The sequence below is a fragment of the Nicotiana tomentosiformis genome, chromosome 10, assembly GCF_000390325.3.
Source record: "Nicotiana tomentosiformis chromosome 10, ASM39032v3, whole genome shotgun sequence".
NCBI lineage: Eukaryota > Viridiplantae > Streptophyta > Magnoliopsida > Solanales > Solanaceae > Nicotiana > Nicotiana tomentosiformis.
The window spans coordinates 7,901,703-7,928,324 of NC_090821.1; the positions used below are offsets into that span (position 1 = coordinate 7,901,703).

A 26,622-nucleotide genomic window follows, 5' to 3' on the forward strand; every position below is an offset into this window, starting at 1 on the left:
AATTATAATTAGGTCCTTCAATGAGTCTGTGGACTCGCTCTCTAGCTGTAGGAAGCAAAGTAGGAATATGATGACTAACTTATTGAACTTGATGGCATATTATGACGCCGTCTTGGTGACCTGACGCTACTGTTCAAACACTATGCGCCACGCATTACGGAGAGTCCGGGAACAAACACTTTCAAAAGCATTTCTGAGAACTAAGACAAGTGGGCAGTGTTGCATTGGCTGGTCTGCCCTCTTCATAGGCTTGCCATGGACACATGTGGAGAATTATATCTCCCAAGGCTAATTTCTTCTTTTGTTATGCTGACTCATTTCTTAACATACTCTTCGATTCTTCTTAGAGGTAACCCTTACCCCTATTTATACACAACGATCACAAAAGTAGAGCTCCATACAGACAAATCTTGGCACAAACCACATAGTCCAGAATCTCGTCAACCACTGTACTTCCTCCGAAGCATCCCAAAATCCGCAACCATGACGTCCACTTTGAGTAGATCTTCTGTAAATTTAAAGTTGTTTCTCTAAGTCCTTTGGTACTGAAGTATAGGATTATTAAGTAGGCGGACATACCGCAAGTACCAACCTTATCCTCTACAAAATCTCAGGCCTTAAACATGTATAAATTGTTTTTTTGGGAAACCTTTCAGTACCACATATAGACATTTCAGGCCAAAACTGATATAACACATGACCCCGCAATCTATCCATTGATAGTGGACTCCCCCCACTCGGTGCGAAGTCGTAGTTCACCACGTCCAATGGTCCATAATATTAACCTTCACAGCTTGTATAACAACCAGATGCCAAGGTCCGTTGCATCCCCCACCTGTTTCACTACGTGATCTATTAATACGTCCGCATCTTCAGTCGGAATCACACGTTGAGGCAATGTTTGAACATCTCTGGCTCCCTCATAGTTCATCTGCGGCATCACGAACCGTCGACGCACAACTGATACCAAGTGTGCAATATCATAAATGAGTGGATACAAAGGAATACGAGATATAGGTTTCAAGCAAAAATCAATGATGCACCATAAGGAATGAAAGAAGTGATACTGTTCCTAAACTTCATAGCCTCTGAGAGATAAGTATAGATGTCTCCGTACCGATCCTACAGACTCTACTAATTTTTCTCGTGACTCGTGAGACCTATGTAACCTAGTGCTCTGATACCAATTGTCACGACCTGAAATTTCCCACCGATGGGACCGTGATGGCGCCTAAAATTTTACTTGCCAGGCAAGCCAACGTTAGAGGATCATTAAACGAATTCCTTATTTCCAATCAGTAAATAACAATAATTAACTAAGATGAAATATAATAAGTGTGGAATATCATAAAACTGTATTAATTACTACCACCCGGATCTGGAGTCACAATTCACGAGCATTCTAGAATTTGCAACAAGTAATAGTCAGAAAGAAATACAACTCTTTGAATGAAAGAAACAGTAGAACAGGAAAGATAGACGGGGACTTCAAGGTCTGTGAACGCTGACAAATCTACCTTGAGTCTCCAGACAGCGGACCAATAGCAAAATCTCGATCAACCCGAGCCGGTATCAAAATCTGCACAGAAAATGCAGAGTGCAGTATCAGTACAACCGACCCCATGTACTGGTAATTGTCGAGCCTAACCTCGATGAAGTAGTGGGGAGGCTAAGGCAAGGCATCTATAAATCAACCTGTACAATTTTAACAGTGTATATGCAAATAACAGAAATGAAGAACTAAACAGGAAATGTCGGGAGGGAACATACTAAGGGGAATACAAGATAAAGAACTACAACAGAATGATCACCAGAGCAGTCAATATACAATGATTCAACAGGAATAGTGCATACAGTAAGGAAAAATGCACGGCATCACCCTTCGTGCTTTTACTCTCAATCTCACCATAAAATTAATAGAAACGGCACGACATCACCCTTCGTGCATTAACTCTCATATCATGGCACGGCATCACCCTTCGTGTATTAACACTCACAATACGGCACAACATTACCCTTCGTGCATTAACACTCACAATATGGTACGGCATCACCCTTCGTGCATTAACACTCACAATATGGCACGGCTTCACCCTTCGTGCATTAACACTCACAATATGGCACGACATCACCCTTCGTGCATTAACACTCACAATATGGCACGACATCACCCTTCGTGCATTAACACTCTTTCTTACCATAATGCAATGCATAAATCACAACAGGGAGATAGAATAACAAGTACAAAGCTTACTTCAACATTTGGTTCCACAATATAAATCTCAACTTTTAAATGAATACTCGATTACAAACAGAAAATATGTAACCATGCTATTGACGATCAATTTAACAACACTTGTATAAACATGTAGCAATTAGGCATAGGAAAGAGACAATATAAGAAAACGGAAGAAACATGGAATACATGTAAATTGGTGGAGCATAAGTACTCGTCACCTCACAATACGCCGCTCGCATGAATTTCACTTAGCAATTATTCTAAGGTTCCTAATTTCCTCAAGTCAGGGTTAGACACAACACTTACCTCGCTCCGAAGGCCACTTAATTATCAATCACAGCTTTTTCTTTGGAATTCACCTCCAAACCACTCGTATCTATTCAAAATTGACTCAATAATATCAAATATTGCTAAATGAATCAATTATATTGCATAAATTAAATTTTCCAAATTTTCCTCCAAAAAGTCGAAAAATCGACCCCGGGCCCGCTTGGTCAAAACCCGAGGTTCGGACCAATATGTAATTATTGGCCATTCACTCCCGAGCCCGAATATGTAATTAGTTTGGAATCCGACCTCAAATTGGGGTTTAAATCCTCAAATTTTCAAAATTCCTAGTTTCTACCCTAACCCCTAATTCTACCATGAAACTCTAGATTTTAGGTTGATAATTCAAGAAATGTAATGGGTAATTGAAAGAAAATGGTTTAGAATCACTTACCAACACTTTGAGGAGGAAAATGACTCTTGAAAATCGCCTCTACCCGTTTGGTTCTTGAAAAATATTGAAGAAATGGCTTAAACCCGTGTTCGGAGTCTCTTTTAAGTCACTCGACAGGCCTTCATCGCATTTGCGAGAGGCCTGTCGCGATCGCAATGCACATCGGCCTAAGGCCTTCTCGTTCGCGAGTCTTTCTATGCGTTCGCGTAAGGCAGCTCCCCCAAGCCTTCGCGTTCGCAACCCAGTGGACGCATTCGCGTTGAAGAACATGACCCCCTCCCCCAGGTCCATTTAAACAATCGCGTTCGCATGAGACAGATCGTGTTCGTGAAGGGTCCCATCCCAAACGCTTCGCGTTCGCGACCAGTCCTTCGCGTTCGTAAAGAAGAAATTTCCCCTATCCCCATTTTACCTTTCGCATTCGCGACACTACCTACGCGGACGAGAAGAAGGGCATACCAGAATAGCTGCTACAGCAAAACTCTCAGATTTTCTTAGTGCAAATTACCCTATAGCCTATCTGAAACTCACCCGAGCCCTCGGGGCTCCAAACCAAACATGCACACAAGTCTAAAAACATCATACGGACCTACTCGTGCGATAAAATCGCCAAAATAACACCTAGAACTCCGAATTTAACACCAAATCGAATGAAATTCTTAAGAACACTTTAAAATTACTATTTTCTCAACCGAAGGTCCAAATTACGTCAAATCAACTCCGTTTCTCACCAAATTTCTCAGACATGTCTTAAATATCATAATGAACCTGTACCGGGCTCCGGAACCAAAATACGGACCTGGTACTAACAATGCCAAACATCAATCAATTCTTAAAAATAATTAATTTTCAGACTTTTAATTTTCATCAAAAATTCATAACTTGAGCTAGGGACCTCCGAATTCGATTCCGAGCATACGCCCAGGTCCCATAATTTGATACGGACCCACCGGGACCATCAAAATATGGATCTGGTCCTGTTTACCAAAAATATTGACCGAAGTCAACTAAAATCAACTTTTAAGGCAAACATACTTATTTTCATTAGTTTTCAACATAAAAGCTTTCCGAAAATCTGCCTAGACTATGCACGCAAATCGAAGAGGGTAAAAATGAGATTTTAAGGCTTAAGAGCGCAGCTTCGAGTTCTAAAACATAAGATGACCTTTTGGGTCATCACATTTCTCCATGATTTTCACAATTATTGTTAATTGCTATTGTTTGTTCATAAATAAATTATAATTATTATGTGCCTTAATGCCTAATAGTTTCTCATTGGATGTGGTATTTATTGGAGTAATGTTTATTACATTTATGAGTTATTTAAAGTTATATTTGGGGAACGGGTTGCACACCGCAACGGAAGTGAAAGTAAATATATATATATATATATATATATATATATATATATATATATATATATATATATATATATATATATATTGGGGGATCGGATTGCACGCCGCAATAGACTTATTAAAAGTCTATATTGGGGGATCGGATTGTACGCCGCAACAAACTTATTAAAAAGTCCATATATTGGGGGATAGGATTGCACACCGCAACAGAATTATTAAAAATCTATATATGGGGATCGGATTTGTCACGACCCAAATTAACCCTCTGTAAGGTGTCGTGATGGAACCTAGTCTTTACGACTAGGTAAGTCTAATATTACGAAAAATATAAAGAAAACAAAGCATTTTTAAAGATAAACAGCATATCGTGAATAACCAAGAGTAGTACCACTTGGCATATACAAAATAATTTCCCAAGACCCGGAATATCACTAAGTCACAAGCTGCTATAATCTATGTAGCTCTATACAAAGTCTGAAGGTAATAAAGAAAGTCTCTAGACAAGGGAGTAGAAGGGGACTCCGAAGATCTGCGGACGCAAGCAGAAGTACCTTGAAGTCTCCTAGAATCAGCAACACGCACTAACCCCAAGGCTGATAGCTCGTACTTGGATCTGCACATGAAAACATGTGCAGGAAAGGGCATGAGTATACCACAATGGTACCCAGTAAGTGCCAAGCCTAACCTCGGTCGATTAGTGGCGAGGTCAGGTTAAGGCCCTACCGGAGTAAATATAATAAATTAAATAGTAAAAGATATAAGCAAAATTTACGGTAACGCGGTTAAAGAAATTCTCAAAAATTTAACAGTTAAGGGAGCCCTCGCTTAGAACAAAGTAACACAATGGGGAATCTCCCGGGATACCGTCCCGTAGTTCCGAATGAATATGCAGTACATGGGGGATATCCCGGAATATGTCCGTATTCCCAAAGTAAATATGCAGTGCTGGGGGATCTCCCGCAATACGTCCGTAGTCCCAAAGTAAATATGCAGTGGTGGGGGATCTCCCGGAATACGTCCGTAGTCCCAAAGTAAATATGCAAGACAGGGGGATCTCCCAAAATATGTCTGTAGTCCCAAAGTAAATATGCAAGACAGGGGGATCTCCCGGAATACATCTGTAGTCCCTATTTAAATATGCAACGCAAGATGAAATGGCAAGTATGGCATCGAGTTATACAATTTATACTGAACACAGACAAGGAAAATAGGGATTTAACTAAGCATGGCGCACGGAATGTCAAATAGGCAGTTAAAGTACGTAAGCATGCTTCTCTAGTCTAAGTTTAACAATTAAACGTATTAGTGCAATTTAATAAGGAAAAACAGTTTATGATTTAGAAGGGAAAAACGGGATTTATTTTTGCAATAATAGCCCGTGTACGTACTCGTCATCTCACGTACACGACGCCCACATATCAATTAATATCAAACATCTTAAAGGAAAGTCCCCAACACAAGGTTAGGCAAGCCACTTACCTCGAACCGCTTAAATCACTTCGATAACACGTTCTTGCCACGAGTATCCGACTCCAAATGGACCGAATCTATTCAAATGACGCCCTCTTCATCCTCCTGTGCAAAACCTGCCCCCGTTATAATGGCTTTTCTAAAGGGTTGTAACTTTCCAATTAACCGTTGGCATTGTTTACAATTTTTAACCGAATCCTTTTTATAAAAGCCTCGCACACCATTGTCCTTAAACAATTTCTGCTATCCTTCTTAAACTCATATGTTATTTTCCTATCCTTAAACTGTTATATACAGTATGGCGTATTCTCTTCTTACAGACTTGAATAGTATTAGAGATGATTGGACCGTGAGGGTTAGAGTTTGCCGGATATGGAATTCTATTAATTTCAAGAGAAACAGAGAACTAATGAGTACAGACATGATCCTTATAGATGAAGAGGTAATACATGTGTCTTATTCTTTTTTTAATTAATATGCATTTGTAATTATTAATTAATTTTGAAAACACTAACTATTTTTCCTCTGCCAGGAAACTTTGATACATGCTACAATCAACAAGAATTTAGTAAATAAGTACAAGAATTTGCTGAGTGAAGGATCAGTCTATGTTATTAAGAACTTCAAAGTTAGTGAGGCTTCTGGTTTATATAGACCAGCGACAAGTACTTATAAAATTTCTTTCTTCCTGACAACTGCACTCCAAGAACTACGAGAAGGTATTGTTAATATTCCTATAAACGGATTCCAGCTTATAAAACCCGACATGATCGACTCAAGGCTGAACTATACACCGTGCTATCAGGTATACTGATTACGATCAATGTTTCCTGCTACATTTTCCGCAATAGCAATGTAATTTATGAAATGACTACTTCTTTCAATTTGATATTGTAGAGGTGGTTGGTTGTTTATCTGCCATCGGTGACATCGAGAGTGTTGGAAGCCAGTAGAAAAAAAGAGACATCCAAGTTATTACTGATTAGTAAGCCACTTATCTTACTTTAAGTTCCTTTAGTTTGTTATATGTAACAACCATCCAAACAAGTTGTTAGTCCCAAATGAGTTGGATCAACTATAAGAATTTTTACTTCTTTCTTTAGGTTCAAATCATATCCTCAATATAGCAAAATAAAATAAATGTGAAAGTGAAAAATAAGTTATATATATATAAAATATAAAATAATAATAATAACATATAACAAATATTTTCCTATAATAAGATTAATTTGGTAATATAGAAGATAATATGGACAGAGCAGGAATAACTAAATTTAGAATTAGTCTAAAGAGAAGGACATTGGCCAAGTTAGAATTGAATAATGTAGAATTTTTACACTGTCGAATTCATCTCCACCAATTTCCTTCCGAGACAAATTTCTACACTTTCTTAACATTTTTATCTCTATTTTGTGTAAATTATATGATTAGCATCCATCAATATCTACAATTATAGTCACCTAATTAGTGTTTAATTATGACATCATAATTATTATCCAACTATAAGAATTTACTAGCTTGGCTTTATGTTGCAACTCATTACTGGAATAAATTATTTATAACTAATCATATGTATCTAATGTTAGGGGAACGTTTTCTCTCTTTCTCGCGTTATAATTGTATTGGGTAAACTATGTTATGGTACGTGGCCACCCAAGAAGAGGACACGTGGAACCTAAGCCGGAAAGACGAAATTGGACGCAGTTATCCCGTATGTTACCGGAAAAGATAACGATCATGAAGGCGTTGAATACTCTGTGCCCAGTAGCATTCATTGAGGAATATTCCACAACATTAAGAGCAACGGCATGTTACAGAGAATTTGGCATTTATGTTCACCATTATATCTCCGTCAATGCTCCTCATAATTGATATTAAAGAAGGGCACGACCCTAGTACCTTCTTCATAGCTATAAATAATAAATTCAATGATCATTGTAAGTGACATGAATTTTTTGGCTAACTTGTACTACATTCTATACAGAATTTAAGTACCATTCTGCTTTCTCGCTTTTTGATCTCATTATTATTGTGCCCGGAAACTCTGTTTCCGGACTCGTCAGCTCTGTCATTTCATCTGCATTATAAGGCTAAGTACTTTATATTTCATCACTTATTTTGTTACTTTTTGGATCAAATTAATTCACTTGTCTAGAAACCACGAACAAATTCAACTGTACCGTTTTGCGGGTAAACAATAATCATTTAGTTTTGAGAGGTTATTCACTCCTCTTGATTATCATCATTAACCTCACTAGCTCCATTAGGAGCAACTAATAAAAGGGTTGACAATTGCTAAATACAAATGCTCAAGCTGTAAGTATTGATTATGGGATATATAGAATAAATTATTGACTCATATGAGGAAAATATTTATAATATATTGTTGACTTCTATGAGGAATATTGATTATTACATGATAATATGCCAACTAAGGTGCATTCAGTTTCCCTTTATCCATGCATTAAGACGCTAAGATATTATAACTCCCAAATCAATACATAAATGAGTTATGTAAAAATAACATAGTAGCAAAAACTTGATTAAACTCCAAACCCCCTTTAAATAGCAGTACATGTTTACACTCAATCCACACAATTGGTCTCTTGCATTCTTTTGTAAGAACAATTGTCTTCGTTTTTATAGTTCTAGACATGGCAAAACAGCCTAGCATGGGAAGGAAAAAGATAAAAATTGCAAAAATAGAGATCGAAGAATCATCTCCAAGTTACCTTCTCAAAACGTCGTTCAGGACTTTTCAAGAAAGCTAGTGAACTATGTACACTGTGTGGAGTTGAAATAGCCATTATAGTTTTCTCCCCTGCAAAAAAGTTTACTCCTTTGGCCAGCCTAATGTTGAGTCCATTATTGATAGGTTTCTTTCAAGAAATCCTCATCCAATAATCTCCAATCGACTTCATTTCGTCGAGGGTCAACGACATGTCAATATCCTTGACCTCAACTTGAAACTCACTCAAATTCTTGCTCAGCTTGAAGTTGAGAAGAAAAAGGGAGAAACACTTGATCAAATGAGGAAAACTAGGCAAAACGAATATTGGTGGGAAGCCCCTATAAGTAAACTTGCTTTACATGAGCTTGAGCATTTAAAGGATTCAATGGAACACTTGAACAAGAATGTAACCACTCATCAGAATAGTATTTGTTCCTCTTTCATTGCTAATGGTGTTGGGATTTTTGATAACTATGACATCAAGCCATTTATGGATGCATCAAATTACACTCATAACCATACCTTGGATTATGATCATGGATTCTTTTAATCTTTCCCCCTTCTTTTATTTTGGTTAAGTTAATCTAGCCGGCACCTCACTGGTGGCCTTTGGTCTGAGTTTTTTGTTTATCAGTTTGTGTATTGCAATTAAGCAACAACAAGATGTTGGCTGATCTCAATAGACGTTTCATTATTAAATGATATTAATATAGCGTAATGTTTCTTCTGTATCCTAATTATAGGCAGTTACCTTTATAATTATCTTTTAGGTAACCTGACTATATAAAATAATTCGCTTACTACCAAATCAGTAAGTAACTAACTCGGCTCAGTGACCGAGGGCTTGCATGGAGGCGGCATTGCGACCACAGGCTTGGATGTCACATCAACATTTCTCTGCTTTTTTGAGGCCCGAGTGAAGGCATATATGTCGAACAGATATGCGATTGAAAAACATCCAGTCATTACTATAAAAGCTATTGGACATCAATGGTATCAAAGTGCACCTCTTCACAAGGCTGATTAAATTATAATAAAAATTTTAAGCATGTTTAAGGCATAGGGAATGAAGGGAACTGTAGGAGGCTGAAATGTTGTAGTGCACTAGCGCTAGCTAGTTAGCGCAACAACTTAGTGTCTTGTTTTCTAATTTTGCTAAAATTTGTTATTATAACAACTGACCAGCTTGAGATAATTAGTCAGAACCCTAAAGAGGAGTAATAATAATCTCCCTTGTCATTTGCTATGAACACTGCTTGTCCTTGCTAATAAGTTGTTGCAGATGCCGAGCATGCTTCTTTCCTGCCCTAGTCTCGTATCATCGCTTGGAGCACTGATCGATGAAGGCTTATTAGCAACTTCCGTTGTAGCTTTCCGTTTTGCTCCAGAGGAAATCGTGTCAGGCTTAGCCTGCAACAACGCCAAAAGAAGCACTTCTCAAAAATTATTTCCTACCTTATAATGATACAAACAGCTTTTAAATGGATACATTATTATTCTTCCTGATCCTTTAATTAATAGCTTCTCAAAAGAATAGTTTAAGTCATGATAATTAAATCCTTTCATGTAGAAGTGATGCAACATCAATCACAACAATATAAATTCAATTATGGTCCTGTTAGCTTAAATAACTTATGTCCAGATTGTTAGTATCCTCTGTATTCTGCAACATGGCAAGCTAAAATTCAGCAGAAAGCAGTTAAGTGAAATATTACACTCCACAAATACTTTGTTAGAATTCTAAATAGCATTCTGGTTAACTAAAATAGACACCAAAAAACCCTGGGAAGTGACTAATGCGGACGGAATACCTAAAGGAAGAAAATCAGGAAACCTAGGCATGTTTTCAAGAATCAAAACAGATAGTAATACTTTCTCCATTACAACTTATATTAGCCCCTATACACGCTACATCCCTTAACTATGGAGAAACCAATTACTACATGTTAAGAAAGAGGAGATTGAGTTTTAAGCTTTTCAAAGAAATTACATTCAGCAGAAAATGTTCTAACACACATATAGAGGAGAAGTTTATCAAGAAAGCTTAAACTAATAACTCCTACTAAAGTGTTGGAGAGATGTCACTCGAAGAGATAACGAAGAAATTGAAGAGCATTTATCAATATAATACAGTGATAACATTTGCTTGGAAAGTTGAGTATACTTCTCTAAAGATAGGCTAGGCTCTATAGGATCAGCATAAGCAGCTTAGTGATTCGACAACTAAAGCAGACAAATAAGGAATGTCGCCACTACAACATTTTGCATTTACAGCTACGAATATTTAGCTACAAATATAAAAGTAATAGCCATAAAAATTAGAGTTTCGTGGCTATTCACAAATTGGTGAAATTTCTTAGCTACAAAAATTAAATTGGCAAAGCTAATAATTATTTTTGCTATAGTTAATTTATGTCGTGGCAATAACTGCCTAAATAGCTACAAATTTATTGCTACACTAAAATTTTGTAGCTAATTATTAGTTTATGCCACGCGTTTGAACTATTGTAGCAATAATAATGTTTTAGCCACGACAAATTATGTCAAATAAAATATTGAACATCTTTGCTTCAAGTTATAAAAAGCATGGCAATAGTGGGGTCAATAGCTACGATGGAATATCATGGCAAAATAATATAGCCACGAATTTATATAGCTAAATTCTAATTTTTTGCTATGCATTTGACATCACTGTAGCTATTGTTATAGTCTAGCCACAATATATTTGTTTGCACATAATTTTATAGCTAAAAGAATAGTCTTGCTTCAATTTTGCATTTGTTATAGTCGGCCAATTTTTCTTCCAAGTATGTCAAATTGTGATACTGTCTACACATCATACTCTTCAGGTTTTCTGCAGAGGATCATATACATAGGAGAGATAATGCCTTTCTCACCACCTTTAGACAAGAAAATTCACTGTTGTATATATATTTTTGCTACTGAATACGTTCAATTTGCTTCCTTCAAGAGAATGAGGAAAATAAGTCATTTGAATTGCTATGTGTTTTTTGTGTCTAAAGGTATCTATGTCATGTTCATAACATACGTTAAAATGCTGAAATAAAGACTGTTGTACTTAAAACATCTTTAGTTCCTTAAACCAGATTTATTTGTTATCCAAGTTGTTTATGCATATATCTTTAGATTACATATTAGATGAATCATATGGATTGATACTCAATTAAATTTTTTCCATCTTTTTCCCTGTATAGTTCTGCAAAATCAAAAATAACTTTGTGGGAAGAATTTGGAGAGAAGTTCGAACCATTTCTATACAACGACTCTCGGCCGTACATTGTCATAGTAACTTCTACAATAGTTAAACAATTCCGTGGTAATTGTTTTACGTTAACTGTTCATTGCTATGTAATTTATTACTGATATTTTGAATATATATTAAAGTCTGTTTTAAAATTGCATTCACTATTAACATGTGAGGTTACTTTCGCCACGACATATGCATACAAAATATATGTAAATCTAGAAATAGATTACATAACAACTTTGATTCAGAAATTTGGTGCCATATCTCTTGGTGTACAAACTATCGGGAGCTCTAATGTCAATAACATTTCCATTGAGGAACAGATGTTTCTGAACAGGATGAACATTAATGAGTTGTTGGAGTCCGACTGTGAGGGGCAACATTACAGAAATATATAACTATTTTGATTGGTACTACATTTCATGCAACTCCTGTTCAAAGAAGATTGTACCTTAAAATGGTCTCTATACATGTCACTTTTGCGTTAAAGAATGAAGTTTCCTTTGGTGAAGTAAGGAAGCAACTAATAATGTAAGTTTGATTATATTGTCATTTATTTTAACTGATTGCATAATCATAGGTACAAAATACACGTCAAAGTAAGAGACAAAACTGGAGAGACTACTGTGGTCCTATTTAATATTGTTGCGGAGAAGCTCCTTGATACATCTGCACACAAGTTGTTCAATAGACTATCATTGGAAAGCAATAATGTACCTCCACAAATCCAAATCCTTTTTGGCAAGGAATTTATTTTCAAGCTATGATTAAATAATTACAATCTCAATGAGGGGCTTGAAAATTATACGGTATCCAAGTTGTTCATTCTAGATGAGAATCTGAAATTGCAACACACAACAAGGAAAGAACAAAAGGTATTGTGATATAGGTTGTTTCAAATGGTAATCTAGATGTATATGTACACTGAAAATATGTTTTATTTTCATTGCTTATGCAGGGGAAAAAGAAAGTTGAGTATAACGTTGAAACAAAACGTTTTGTTGAAGGAAAGGTAAATTTCTTTAATGTTTTATTTGGAAAACTTTCAACTACTAAAAAAATTAGCATATTCAATAGATATGTAAATAATATTTATTCCGAAAACTATTCAGGAATCTACTAATGTCTCTTTGTAGGACTTTGAAGACTCTCCAGAAGATCCACATGTCAATGACGGTGTTAACTGTAGGAGGAGAAGAACTTCATTAAGAAAGATTAGAAAGAGAAGAAACCTAATCATACATGACGATGAAGTTATCGAGCAAGCCACAAAAAAAGCAAGAAGTAGAGTGTTTATTTGTTGGTTTTAGAACTTTTGATGTTTAAGAGTAGACAAAATTATTGTGTCTTTTTGTGCTTTTCAGTATGTTCGCTGCAGTAGAAGTTGTATTGATGTAGAAATTTTTGTACTATTGTAGTTTTTTTTTTGTAAACTTATTGATGTAAACGTGTTTCAGAATATAGTATTGTCTCTATGTCATGTCATTGTTCGAATTTAATTTTTAATATATGATATTTATTTCTCGTATTTTTGTTATTACAAAACTGCATGAGAATCTAATCTTACATCGTGCAATAACCACTGAGAAAAAAACCTGCAATAAAAAGACAAAAACAAAGCGTACAAAAATAAGAAACACACTTTCTCTTTCGTTGTTCATGTGTATCTTTTTCAAATTCCCCCTATTCTAATTTCTGTTGTCGTACAACTTGAAACCAAGGTAAAAACTATGGAACATTAGAAGTTGTACATCTAATGATTTGGAAACTGTACTAGCCTGTATATGGTTGTTACTATGGATAGACAATAAATTGCGTCGAGAAAATAAAATCAAGACCGAAAATATCGCAACAATCGTAGTATTTTATTTCAAATATTTGAGTGTTACAATCTCTATGAATCCTCTGATTCTACTTTTAAATTCAAGGGCCTTTGAGGTTGATCTTGAATTTGAATTTGATTTATCTGTCGCGAACGCTTATATTGTTGCCACGAATTTTATCACGAAAAAATAGCCTTGATCTTGAACGCCTTGCATTTGATTTGACTTCGTTCTTGATTTTGACTACTTGAAATTTGTGTTGAAATGCTTGGATGCTTGAACACTTGCAGTATGCAGAGAATTGTGGACTTTGATCCACGAGCTCCATTGTGTCTTCTTGTTATAACTTCTAGTGTCTTTTCTGGGTTATGAAGACTCTCTTTTATAGTTGTGGAAGGGAAGAGTTATGATAAGAACAAACTCTTTCCGACCAATCAAATTGAAGTGTGACATGACCGCATTTGATTGGTCAGAACATGTCACTTGCACATGTGGCGCGATTTTATTGGCCTTTTAATGTGACTTGGCATGCCTTGTCATTTTGACATGTGGCCTTATCCTATTGGTTCTTCCACTTGACTTGGCGCGCCACGTCATTTGACACGTGGCACCAAACTGGGCCTCTAGCAAGATGACATCTTGGGCTTAATGAAGTGGGCTCATCACTTTAGCCCAATTAAATGGGTTAGCCCAATGGATTAAGACTTATTTATTTAATTCATATATGTTAGACTTATATAATTAATCCAATTATATTAGCTCAATAAATTTATTTGAACTAATATATCTTGAAAATTTATACGCCTACAAATGCCTCAAGTTAAAATACTTGTTGAGTTATAGACATGTCGCAGTTAAGGACAAGAATTGAAGTATTACGACACCAAATAGGATGACTTTGGGCCCCAAATTTATTAGCCTAGGCAATTTGTCTGTAATGAAAAGAAGCCTAGGCAATTTGTCTGTAATGAAAAAACCTGACAGTTGTTTGAAATGATTCTTCTTTTGCTTAAAATAGAAATGCATTTTCTTTATGAAGACCTTTAAAACTGCGAAGACCTATATAAATTCGAGACGAAAATCTTTAAAAGTTCACGATGAAAATTTTTAAAATTTATGACGAAAACTTATAAAAGTTCGTAATGAAGACCTTTAAAATTTGTGGGGAAGATCCATAAAAACTCGCGCAAAGATCCTTAAAAGCTCGTGGTCAAGATCTTTAAAAGTCCACAGTGAAGACATTTAAAAGTTTGCGGTGGAGACCTTTAAAAGCACCCGATGAAGACTTTTAAAAATTCGTGGCGAATACCCTTAAAAGTTCGCATAAATATCCTTAAAAGCTTGTGGTCAAGATCTTTAAAAGTTCATAGTGAAGACCTTTAAAAGTTCGCGGTAAAGACCTTTAAAAGCACGCGATGAAGACTTTTAAACATTCGTGGCGAAAACCCTTAAAAGTTCGCATAAATATCCTTAAAAGCTCGTGGTCAACATCTTTAAAAGTTCATAGTGAAGACCTTTAAAATTCGTAGTAGAAATCTTTAAAAAATCAGCAGTAGGGACTCTTTAAAGTTCGTCACAAACACCTTTAAAAGTTCAAAATATACGCCTTTTAAAAGTTCGGAACGAAAATCTTAAAAATCCGAATGCCTTTAAAAGTTGGAGACGAACACCTTTAAAAGTTCACAACGAAAACTTTTAAAAATTTGAATGCATTTAAAAGTTTGAGACGAACACCTTTACAAGTTCGCAACGAAAACCTTTAAAAATTTGAATGCCTTTAAAAGTTCGAGACGAACACCTATAAAAGTCCGCAACGAGAACCTTTAAAAAAAACACTTCCAGAATTGTCCCGGACAATATTTTAAAACCAACTTTATATTGCACCACGCTGGCAATTTCAAATTTGCGCAATCTTATCAAAATATTCGTATCTTGGAGTAGAAATGTCGAAATTACAAACCGTTTGATTTCTTAAAAATTAGACTTCAAAATCTAAAAACATGTCTAAAAAGTCAGATTTAATACCTTAATGATAGTTTCAGATAATATTTCGAATTCAACTTAAAATTCCGACACGCTGACAATGTCAAACTTGCGTGACTTCACCAAAACTCTTATATCTTGATGTAGGAATGTTGAAATCATGAACCGTTTGATTTTATGGAAAATAGACTTCAAGATCTAAGATATATCCAAAATTTGAAATTAAAAGTTTTGAGTATCGTCCTAGATATTATTTTGAATCTAACTTTAGATTCCGACATATGGATAGTTTCAGATTTGCGCAGCTTCACCAAAGATATTATATCTTGGTGTGAAAATGTCAAAATCATGAACCGCTTGATTTTATGAAAAATAGTCTTCAAGATCTAAGAAATATCCAAAATTTGGAATCAAACATTTTGATAATCGTCCCAGATATTACTTTGAATCTAACTTTAGATTCTAACACGTTGATAGTTTCAGATTTGTGTAGCTTCACCAAAAATATTATATCTTGATGTAGGAATGTTGAAATCATGAACCGTCTGATTTTATGAAAACAAGACTTCAAAATATAAAATATTTCTAAAATGTAGGATTTAATTCCTTAAGGATAGTTTCAGATAATATTTCAAAGTCAATATCAGATTTTATTATGCCGACGGTTTCGAATTGGCGCGACTTCGCCAAAACTTTTATGTTATGGTATGGAAGCCTTGGGATCACAAGACGTTTTTCTTGTTATCAATCTAAATTCAAGAGATCCATTCTCACAAATATCTTGGGTTCAAGTCTCACTGAATTTGAAATATTGTGCCACGGAATCTTTCTTCTTATATTTGTGTTCCCTTTTGACGCCTCTCTTTCTCCTCCCCCCCTTTTTTTGCAGTGAGAGAATATGAAGTCCAACAATCTTGAACGTTATGCAAACATGAATACATAGCGAATCCCCAGACTTTGATGCAAACATTGTCATCATTTCAGTGAAGACACTATTTTACCATAGCAGCTTGCCCTCTTTAAATCAAACCGGACCCAAAGTTAAAATTGGTATCTCAGCTCGATTTTCAAGTGCTGATTGAATGGATTACATTTCATCATACTTCATTCAAACAATGATTGGGGCACTATGTATCTTTTGAACTTATGCGACTGAACTTAGAATGAAACTGTAAGCTGCCTACGTACCTCTGTGAAGAGGATCAAGTCATACCGTAGTTCATAATGGGTGGATTTTTTTTTATGTACTAACTTTTGCCTAGATCGCCTCTTTCGTGGTTTTCAACCTAGCATTTTTTTATGCCCTAACTTTTGCCTAGGCTGACTCTTTTTTTTTCTTGGTGAGACGTACACAGTATAGACTCATGCGGTCCAGGAATGTAGAAACGCACAGTTTAAGCTCATGCATCAAGGAGCGTTGTAACTTCAAGGATAATACTTCTTCAAAAACATGCCATTGATATGGCCGATTCTCATGCCATCTGCATCAACCAACTTGTAAGCCCCACTTGAATAAGCTTCTTGCACGATATATGGCCCATCCCATTTTGAAGTGAACTTCCCTACAGGTTTATGGGAAGTAATAATGGGTCTTCTTATGTTAAGGACTTGATCTCCTACTTGAAAGGATCTTGGGCGAACTCTTTTATTGAAGGCGCGAGACAATCGGGCTTGATAACATTCAAGACTCTGTTGAGCTTCCAACCTTTTCTCATCAAGAGCCTCCAACTCTGCCAATCGAAGTCGAGTATTTTCTTCATCAGTGATGCCTTCTTGAATAGCTAATTGTAATGAAGGTATTTGACACTCGAGTGGCAAGACGGCTTCAACTTCATAAACGAGTGCATAAGGGGTCGCTTGTGTTGGCGCGAGGTGAGTTGTCCTATATACCCACAGAGCTTCCTCCATACAGTCATGCCAATCCCGTTTGGATTTGGAGACGACTTTCTTTAACAAGTTGCATAGAGTCTTGTTGAATGCCTCGGCTAGACCATTGGCGGCAACATTGTACATAGAAGAATTGCGTTGCCTGAAGCCAAAGAGTTCACAAATCTTGTTCATCAACCTATTGTCGAACATCTTGCCATTATCCATTATTATGTAACGAGGAATGCCAAAGCGGTAGATAATGTTTACTCGGATGAAACTTGCAACATTTTCCTTCTTTACTTCCTTAAGAGCAACAACTTCAGCCCATTTTGATAAGTAGTCAGTTGCAGCCAAGATGCATAGGTGCCCACCAGAGGACATTGGCAGTGGTCCAACAACATCCAATCCCCGAGCGCCAAACGACCAGGATGCAACAGTCAGGTGCAACACTTCAGGAGGTTGATGAATAAAATTCGCATGAAATTGACAAGCCTTGCATCTTCGAGCGTAGTCCAAGCAATCTTTTACCATCGTTGGCCAATAATATCCCATTCTTTTCATATGGAAGTGAAGCTTTGGTCCAGACTGGTGTGACCCACATACCCCAGAATGTGCCTCTTGCAAAGCTTGGAGTGCTTCTTCTTCCCCTAAGCATCACAAGACTACTCCCTCAAATGACCTTCTATATAGAGTATCTTTGTAGTAAAGGAAGCGAGGTGCACGATGATAGATTTCAGTCCTTCTCCTCGGATTTTCTAGAAGTATCCCACAGCTTAATTAGTTGATAATGGGTTGTCGTCATTCTTCTTTCTCGACTTCAGAAATAGTGACAAGATGCTTGAGTTCATTTCCTTCACCTTCAACCTCATTTGGCGGCGGTACTACCCATTTTTGGCAGACAGTAACTTGCGCTTGATCAGGCAGGGTTAACGATGAAGCTAGGGAAGCTAAAGTATCAACCTTCTTATTTTCTTTCCTTGGCACATGTTGAATAGTCACGTCACCGACCCATCCCATTAATGTTTTAGCATAATCATGATATGGGCGTAGTTTAGGTTTCTTGACCTTGTAACTACCTAAAAGCTGGTTGATCACCATCTGAGAGTCACCAAAGACTTGCAATTGCAACTGCTTCATTTCAACAGTCATTTCAAGCCCAAGTATTAGTGCTTGATACTCAGCGACGTTGTTAGAGCAGAGTTGCGTCAACGTAAAAGAGTAGGGAAGAACTTCACCTTGAGAAGTGAAAAATACTACACCAGCACCAGCTCCTCCACGATGTGTAGTACCATCAAAGTACATCTTCCATGGAGGTTGAACTTCAATGACCATTGCGTCCTCATCGGGTAGTTTGTCAGTTAGCTCCCAATCATCAAGTGTAGGGTGATGTCCCAAGAAGTCTGCCAATGCTTGTCCTTTTATAGCCTTTTGAGGGATGTACAAAATCTCGAATTGTTGAAATTACAGATACCATCTCGCTAGTCGATCACTAAGAACAGGTTTTGATATCATGAACTTGATGGGATTTGCTTTAGAAACAAGACGAACAACATGAGCTTGAAAGTAGTGCTTTAACTTTTGAATTGAGAAGACTAGCGCCAAACACAACTTTTCAATTGGCGAATAATTCAGCTCATTTGGTGTCATCATCCTGCTCAAGTAGTAAAGAGAGTTTTCTTTCACCTCACTATTTTCTTGGGCCAATAGCGCTCCAACAAACCTTTCTTGTGCTGAAATATGTAGTATCAGCGGCTTTCCAAGTATAGGAGCTGCTAAAACCGGAGGCTTCAACAAGTAGGATTTAATGCTCTCAAAGGCATTGCTACACGCTTGGTCCCATTTGAAAGGGACAACTTTCTTCATAAGGCGACTGAATGGTTGGCACCTCCCAGCTAGGTTTGAGATGAATCTCCTAAGGTACACTAACTTTCCTTGCAGAATTTTCAATTCATGAATATCCCGAGGCTCAGGCATTTTCAAAATTGCATCTACTTTGGCTGGATCAATTTCAATCCCTCGATGTCGGACAATGAAACCAAGGAAAGTTCCGGAAGTAACTCCAAAGGCGTATTTCAATGGATTCATCCTAAGTTGGTACCTCCGGATCAACTCAAACACCATTCTCAAGTCTTTCAAGTGGTCGCCCCTCTTTCTTGATTTTACCACCAAGTCATCCATATAGAATTTGATATTTTTGTGGAGAAGGTCGTCAAAAATATTCTGCATAGCCCTTTGATAAGTAGCACCAGCGTTCTTAAGCCAAAAGGCATTACCCTGTAGCAATAAGTACCCTTGGGGGTGCGGAATGCAGTAAGCTCTTCATCTTTTGGTGCCATGCGAATTTGGTTATAGCTTGACGAACCATCCATAAACGATATTTCCTCATACCTAGTAGTAGCATCGATCATCATATCTGGAATAGGAAGCAGGAATTCATCTTTGGGACACGCATTGTTAAGATCCCTGAAGTCGACGCACACTCGAATTTGGCCATTCTTCTTCCTTACAGGGACAATACTTGAAACACATGTTGGGTATTTAACTTCACGAATAAAGACAGCTTTGATGAGTTTGGTAACTTCGGTTTCAATCAAGGGAACCAAGTCTGGCCTAAAGCTCCTTTAGGCTTGTTTAACAGGGCGAGCACCATTCTTGACGGCAAGGTGATGGACTAATACTTTTGGGTCCAAGCCAGGCATCTCTTTGTAGCTCCAAGCAAAGACATCCCTGAACTCCTTGAGCAACTCAATATAAGTGCCTTCTTCATCCACTTCTAGTAAAGCACTTAGGTATGTGGGTCTTGGTTCTTCTTCGGTGCCAAGGTTAACTTCTTTTAAGGCATCAACTATAGTCTTCACTCTTTCTTGAAGTTCAGGTGGAGAATATTTGGCATCTTCATCTTCTTAAGGGTCCCCATCGTTGAAGGATATATGATAACATGGTGAAACATCGTCCAATTTCTTGTCATCCTCCATTAGAGATAAAACACCATGCTCGCTTTGTGCAGTAACATGATACGAAGAACCCACACTTTCTTCATCTTCGTCACGTTCTTTAGTGTAGACCATAGTGTATGGCTTCACCTTCAGTACCTCATCACACGAAACCATGCCTTTTGTTTGTCGCTTCATTCTAGAAGGAACCAAACTTTGAAAAACTTTAGATATCTTCTAAATTTTGGGCAAAGCGACTGTTTTTGTATTTCGATAATTTTTCTGGAACTTATTCCCCTTCTTTAATGGACCCCATCTCTCAAATACAGAAGTTCTCACAGTTGATTTTCCAAGTCGATCAAAGACAGAAAGCATGTTAGAAGCGGCAGATTTGTCTTCTACAGTGATATAATTGCTGCTCTCCCTCCTTATGGAGATGGGCACTAGTGACGGTTGCTTATATCCCAAACCTTCACGTGGTTTCCTCGTCGCATCTTCTGATGTGAGCTTCCCTAACTTTGATGGCTCATTGGGATTGTATCCAGCTTTTGCAAATAGCATGTAAGCATTAGGATCAAAACCTTCATATGTTCGCTTTGTAGGGAGTGCCACATTCTGCAAACGATTTTGGGCTACAAACCCTGCAAGTGGCTTTGAGGACAACTTTACTGCCTCAATTCATTTTGCTGGAAGAGTTAACTCCTTTAGCATGTTAGTTTGGAGATTAGATGATTCGCCTTTATCTTTCTTTCTTTTAGGGACATATTGGAGTGCAGGACTTACTTTCTTGCCATAAGACGCAGTATCACCTCTATGAGATTTATTCTTGTTGGGTTGTACCTCCTCAGTAACAGCTTTGGCTCTACCAGCAATCACCTCAGCTCTTTTAGTTATGGGCTCGTCATTCTTGCTTTTCATGCCATCATCAGCTCTTAGCTCCTTCACAATGCGGTTCTTCAAGTAAAACTTTGCATCAGCGAAGTGTGACTCAGCCTCGGTGAATGGCTCATCATCAGCAACTATCTTCTTCTCGACTTCACCTTCACAGTACTTCAAACATTGATGGTAGATAGATGGAACCACTTTATTCTCATGTATCCAAGGCCTTCCGAGAAAGACGTTGTATAAAGTCTTTGCATCGATCACATGCAGCCATGCACTTGATTGCATATCTTCAATGGTGATTCCCAACCTGATCGCACCTATGGCTCTTTGCCCCCCTTGGTTGAATCCTTGGATCATCACACGACTTTCTGAGAGTTCCTTCATGGGAATACCAAGTTCTTTCACAGTGCGAATTGGCAAAATGTTCACTCAGGATCCTCCATCAACCAAAATTTGATTTACCCTTTCATCACACATATAGCCAACCAGGTACAATGGGCAGTTATGAAGAGTGTCACTGTCACGACCCAATTTCTCCCTTCATGAACCGTCGTGACGACACCTAGTCTCTACGACTAGGTAAGCCTAATACTTTTGCGGAAGTGAAACTAAAGCATGAACATTAACTACTAACAGTAACAAATATCTAATAAGCAACTAAATGCAACTCGGCATGTATAATTATCACCTTTGAAAATGTACAAAATAATTTTCCAAAACCCAGAATACCGTAAGTCACAAGCTACTAAGAAGTTTTAACCGTTCTATACATTATTTCTACAGAAAGAACTAAAAATGAACATAGGGGGATAGAGGGGGACTCTGAGGATATACGGGCGCGAGTAGATGTACCTTGAAGTCTCCAATAAGCAGCAACGACTGCAACTAGTGATAAGGCTGGTAAGATGAACCTAAATCTGCACACGAAAAACATGTGCAGGAAAGGGCATGACTACACCAAAACGGTACCCAGTAAGTGCCAAGCTTAACCTCGGTCGAGTAGTGACGAGATCAGGTCAGTGCCCTACTGGTATAAATATAATAAAATAAGACAGAATGAAATATCGCAGAAAAATAAATATGAAAAATTAACAGGAATAGAATAACAGGAATAGAATTAATGAAAGACAACATATCAAAATACAATGATAACAACATGGGATCTCCCGAGATACCATCTCGTAGTCCAAAATGTAAATGTGCAGGAGGGTCTCTCGGAATACCGTTCCGTAGTCCCAAAATAAATATGTTGGGAGGATCTCTCAGAATACCTTTACGTAGTCCCAAAATAAATATGTTGAGCAGGGGGATCTCCCGGAATACCGTTCTGTAGTTCCAAAGTAAATATGCAGTACAGGTGGATCTTCCGGAATACCGATCCATAGTCCCAAAGTAAATATGCAGCGCAACCAACCGAAATAATAATTACAGTAAGAAATCCTACATTTTAGACTAAGTTCAAGTCAAGGAAAACAGGACATTTCACTAAACATGCTACAAAAAGTTCAAATAGGTAGTTAAATAAGTAGGCATGATATTCTAGCCTAAACATGATAGTTACATATGCTAGTGTGTTTCAAACAAGGAGAAAACAAGTTATGACTTAGTGAAAAACGAAGTTTTACAACAAATAGCCCGTGTACGTACTCGTCACCTCACGTACACGGCGCTCACATATCAAACAGTACCAAATCCTAAGGGTAGTTCCCCCACACAAGGTTAGGCAAGCCACTTACCTCGAACCAAGCTCAATCAATCAGTCACAATACCTTTCCCACGAATATCCGGCTCCGAGTGGTCCAAATATAGCCAAAATCAAATACATAGCATAAATATAACTGCAAGAAACTAATCTAGCTAATGAAATTAAAGCTAACGCAAGAAATTGAAAAATCGCTCAAAATTTCTTCCTAGGCCCACGTCTCGGAATCGGGTAAAAGTTACAAATTAAGAACACACATTCGCTCACGAAATCACTCATACCAAAATTATCCAAATCCGATGTCTAAATCCTACTCAACACTCAGAAATTCGGTTGGGTAATTTTCCCCCCATTCTCCCAACTTTCTCACTCAAATTCCTTAATTAAATAGAGAAAACGACCATAGATTAATGAAATACAACCAAAAACAAGTTAGAAAGCGTTACCCCAAAGCTTTCTCTGAAAATTCCTCAAGCAATCTCATTCTCCCGAGCTTAAAAATCAAATTTGTGAATATGAAGCTCAACCCTCGATTCTGCCCCTTTTTTGCCCAGCGATCTTCGCATTTGAGGGCCTTGGGTCGCACCTGCGACGCCGCATCTGCGGAAAATCCCTCGCAGGTGTGGAAATCACTTAATAAAGCTTGGTCAGCATCTGCGCCAGTAGAGGCCGCACCTGCGCCTGCGCGCATGCGGAACACTGTCCGCTTCTGCGGTCTTCCTCCGCGCCTGCGAATCCTTAGGCACATCTGTGGGCATCGCAGATGCGAAAATTCCTCGCACGTGCGACCCCTGGTCAAGCCTCCGAATTCTGCATCTGCGCCTATTCATCTGCACGTGCTATCCCATACCTGCAGGATCCCCCCTCCGCAGGTGCGAAACACCAGAACCAGCAAAAACTTAGCAACTTCCCTAAGTCCAAAATTCATCCGTTAAGCATCTGAAACACACTCGAGGCCCCCGGGACCATAACCAAACATACCAACCAATCCTAAAAAACCATACGTAATTAGTCGAGCCCTCAAATCACATCAAACAACGCTAAAATCACGAATCACCCTCCAATTCAAACTTAAAGAACTTGAAACTTCCAAATTCGACAACCGATGCCGAAACCAACCAAACCACGTCCGGTTGACCTCAAATTTTGCACACAAGTCATATTCAACAATACAGACCTACTCCAACTTCAAGAATCGGAATCCGACCCCGATATCAAAAATTCACTACCGGCCCAAAACTTTAAAATTTTGACTTTCGTCATTTCAAGACTAAATGAGCTACAGACCTCCAAAACACAATCCGGACATGCTCATAAGCCCAAAATCGCCAACGAAGCTAACAGAATTGACGGAATTCCATTCCGGAGTCGTCTTCACACAGTTCCGACTATGGTGCCAATCCTAAGGCTTAAACCTCTATTTAGGGACTAAGTGTCCCAAAACACTCCAAAAAACCCAAAACAAAACCTCCCGGCAAGTCACAATAGCAGAAAAAGATAAGGGAGAAGCAGTTAATAGGGTATCGAGGCTATAACTCTCAAGACGACCGGCCGGGTCGTCACATCCTCCCCTTCTTGAAACAATCATTCGTCCTCGAACGAGTATAGAGACATACCTACATCGGTGAAAAGATGAGGATAACGGTTGCGCATATCCTGCTCGGTCTCCCAAGTCGCCTCCTCGACCGGCTGACCCCACCATTGAACATTTAGTGATGCAATATTCTTTGACCTCAGCAATACCAATACTGGGGCTGTGGTCAAAGCTGTCTTGAGCTTCTGAAAGCTCTCCTCACACTACTCTGTCCACCTGAACGGAGCACCCTTCTGTGTTAGCCTGGTCATAGGTGCTGCAATAGAAGAAAATCCTTCAACAAACTGCCCCACCAACCCAAGAAAACTCTGGATCTCTGCAGCTGAGGACGGTCTGGGCTAACTCTGCACTGCTTCCACCTTCTTCGAATTCACCTTGATCCCCTCACTCGATACAATATGACCAAAAAATGCCATGAAATTTAATCAGAACTCGCATTTTGAGAACTTTGCATACAACTTCCTTTCTCTCAAAGTCTGAAGCACCGTCCTCATGTGTTGCTCATGATCCTCCTGAGTCCGGGAATACACTAGAATGTCATTAATGAATACGATGATGAAAGAATCAATATAGGATTGGAACACACTGTGCATCAAGTGCATAAAGGCTACTGGGGCATTGGTCAGCCCAAATGACATCACAAGGAACTCGTAATGGCCATATTGAGTCCTAAAAGTAGTCTTCGTGATATCTGGCTCCCGAATCTTCAACCGATGATAACCTGAACGCAAGTCAATCTTGGAAAATACTTTAGCACCCTGTAGCTGATCAAATAGGTCATCAATACGAGCCAAGGGATACATGCTCTTCACTGTGACTTTGTTCAACTGGCGATAAGCTATGCACATACGCATAGAACCATATTTTTTCTTCACAAACACCACAGGAGCACCCCAAGGTGACACACTGGGCCGAATGAAGCCCTTATCAAGCAACTCCTGCAACTGCCCCTTCAACTCCTTCAACTCAGGATGAGCCATATGGTATGGAGGAATAGAGATAGGCTAAGTGCCCGCCAAGAAATCAATGCCGAAATCAATATCTTTGTCGGGCGGCATGCCCGGAAGATCAGCTCGGAACACATCTGGATAGTCCCTCACTACTGGAACTGACTCAACTGTAGGGGTATCAATACTAACATCTCTCACATAAGCTAGATACGCGTCACACCCCTTCTCAACCATTCGTTGAGCTTTAAGAAATGAAATAACTCGGCTGGGAGTATACTTTAAGGTACCTCTCCACTCTAATCATGGTAAGCCTGGCATAGCCAGCGTCACGGTCTTAGCATGATAATCAAGAATAGCATAATTGGGCGACAACCATTCCATGCCCAAGATAACATCAAAATCTACCATATTGAGTAATAATAAGTCGGCTCTGATCTCAAGACACTAAGTGAAATTAAACATAACCGATACACGTGGTCGACAATATGAGAATCTCCGACAGAAGTAGACACATAAATAGGGGAACTCAAAGAATCCCGAGATACGCCCAAATGCGGGGCAAAATAAGAGGATACATATGAATACGTAGAGCCTGGGTCAAATAATACCAACGCATCTCTATGACAGACTAGAACAATACCTGTAATGACAGAGTCGGAAGAAACTGCCTCTATATGAGCCAGAAGAGCATAATACCTGGCCTGGCCTCCCTCTCTAGGGCGACCTCGACCTCCTTGACCTCCACCTCGAGCTGGCTGAGCAGGTGGGGTGGTAGCTGGTGCTGGAACCACGGCCTGAGGACCCGGTAGAGCACGTGGTGGCTGAGAAGTCTGTGGAGGTATAACCCTCCTAAGTATGGGGAAATCTCTCACCATATTGCGGGTGTCACCATACCCAAAACAATCCCTCGGAGGGCGTGGCTGCTATGACTGACTCGGGCCAGGTCTGCTAGACTGGCCGCTAAAAGTACCCCAAGCATGAGGCACACTAGATACTGGCTGTGCATAATAAGGCTCATGGGGCCTAGAAGGGGATGGAATACCACTGGCGGCTGGAAGAGCTGAATAAATGGCGACCCACATAACCCCTACCATGG

The 26,622-nt window shown here is 38.5% G+C and overlaps 1 protein-coding gene, 1 long non-coding RNA gene and 1 pseudogene across 2 annotated transcripts; 2 read left to right on the forward strand and 1 right to left on the reverse strand.

Moving 5' to 3' along the window:
* Positions 1-8,442: 8,442 nt before the first annotated feature.
* LOC138899717 (agamous-like MADS-box protein AGL62) lies at positions 8,443-9,069 on the forward strand (annotated as a pseudogene).
* A 3,227-nt stretch (positions 9,070-12,296) lies between these two features.
* LOC104088798 (uncharacterized) lies at positions 12,297-13,265 on the forward strand. The gene is made up of 3 exons (XR_011411670.1): positions 12,297-12,662; positions 12,746-12,799; positions 12,924-13,265. It is a non-coding gene; the product is annotated as an uncharacterized lncRNA (long non-coding RNA).
* A 4,995-nt stretch (positions 13,266-18,260) lies between these two features.
* LOC138899718 (uncharacterized) lies at positions 18,261-20,593 on the reverse strand. The gene is made up of 4 exons (XM_070186408.1): positions 20,452-20,593; positions 20,110-20,361; positions 19,736-20,004; positions 18,261-18,887 (listed from the first exon to the last, which is right to left on the reverse strand). The coding sequence occupies exons 1-4, from the start codon at positions 20,591-20,593 to the stop codon at positions 18,261-18,263; spliced, it is 1,290 nt and encodes a 429-aa protein (XP_070042509.1).
* Positions 20,594-26,622: the final 6,029 nt, after the last annotated feature.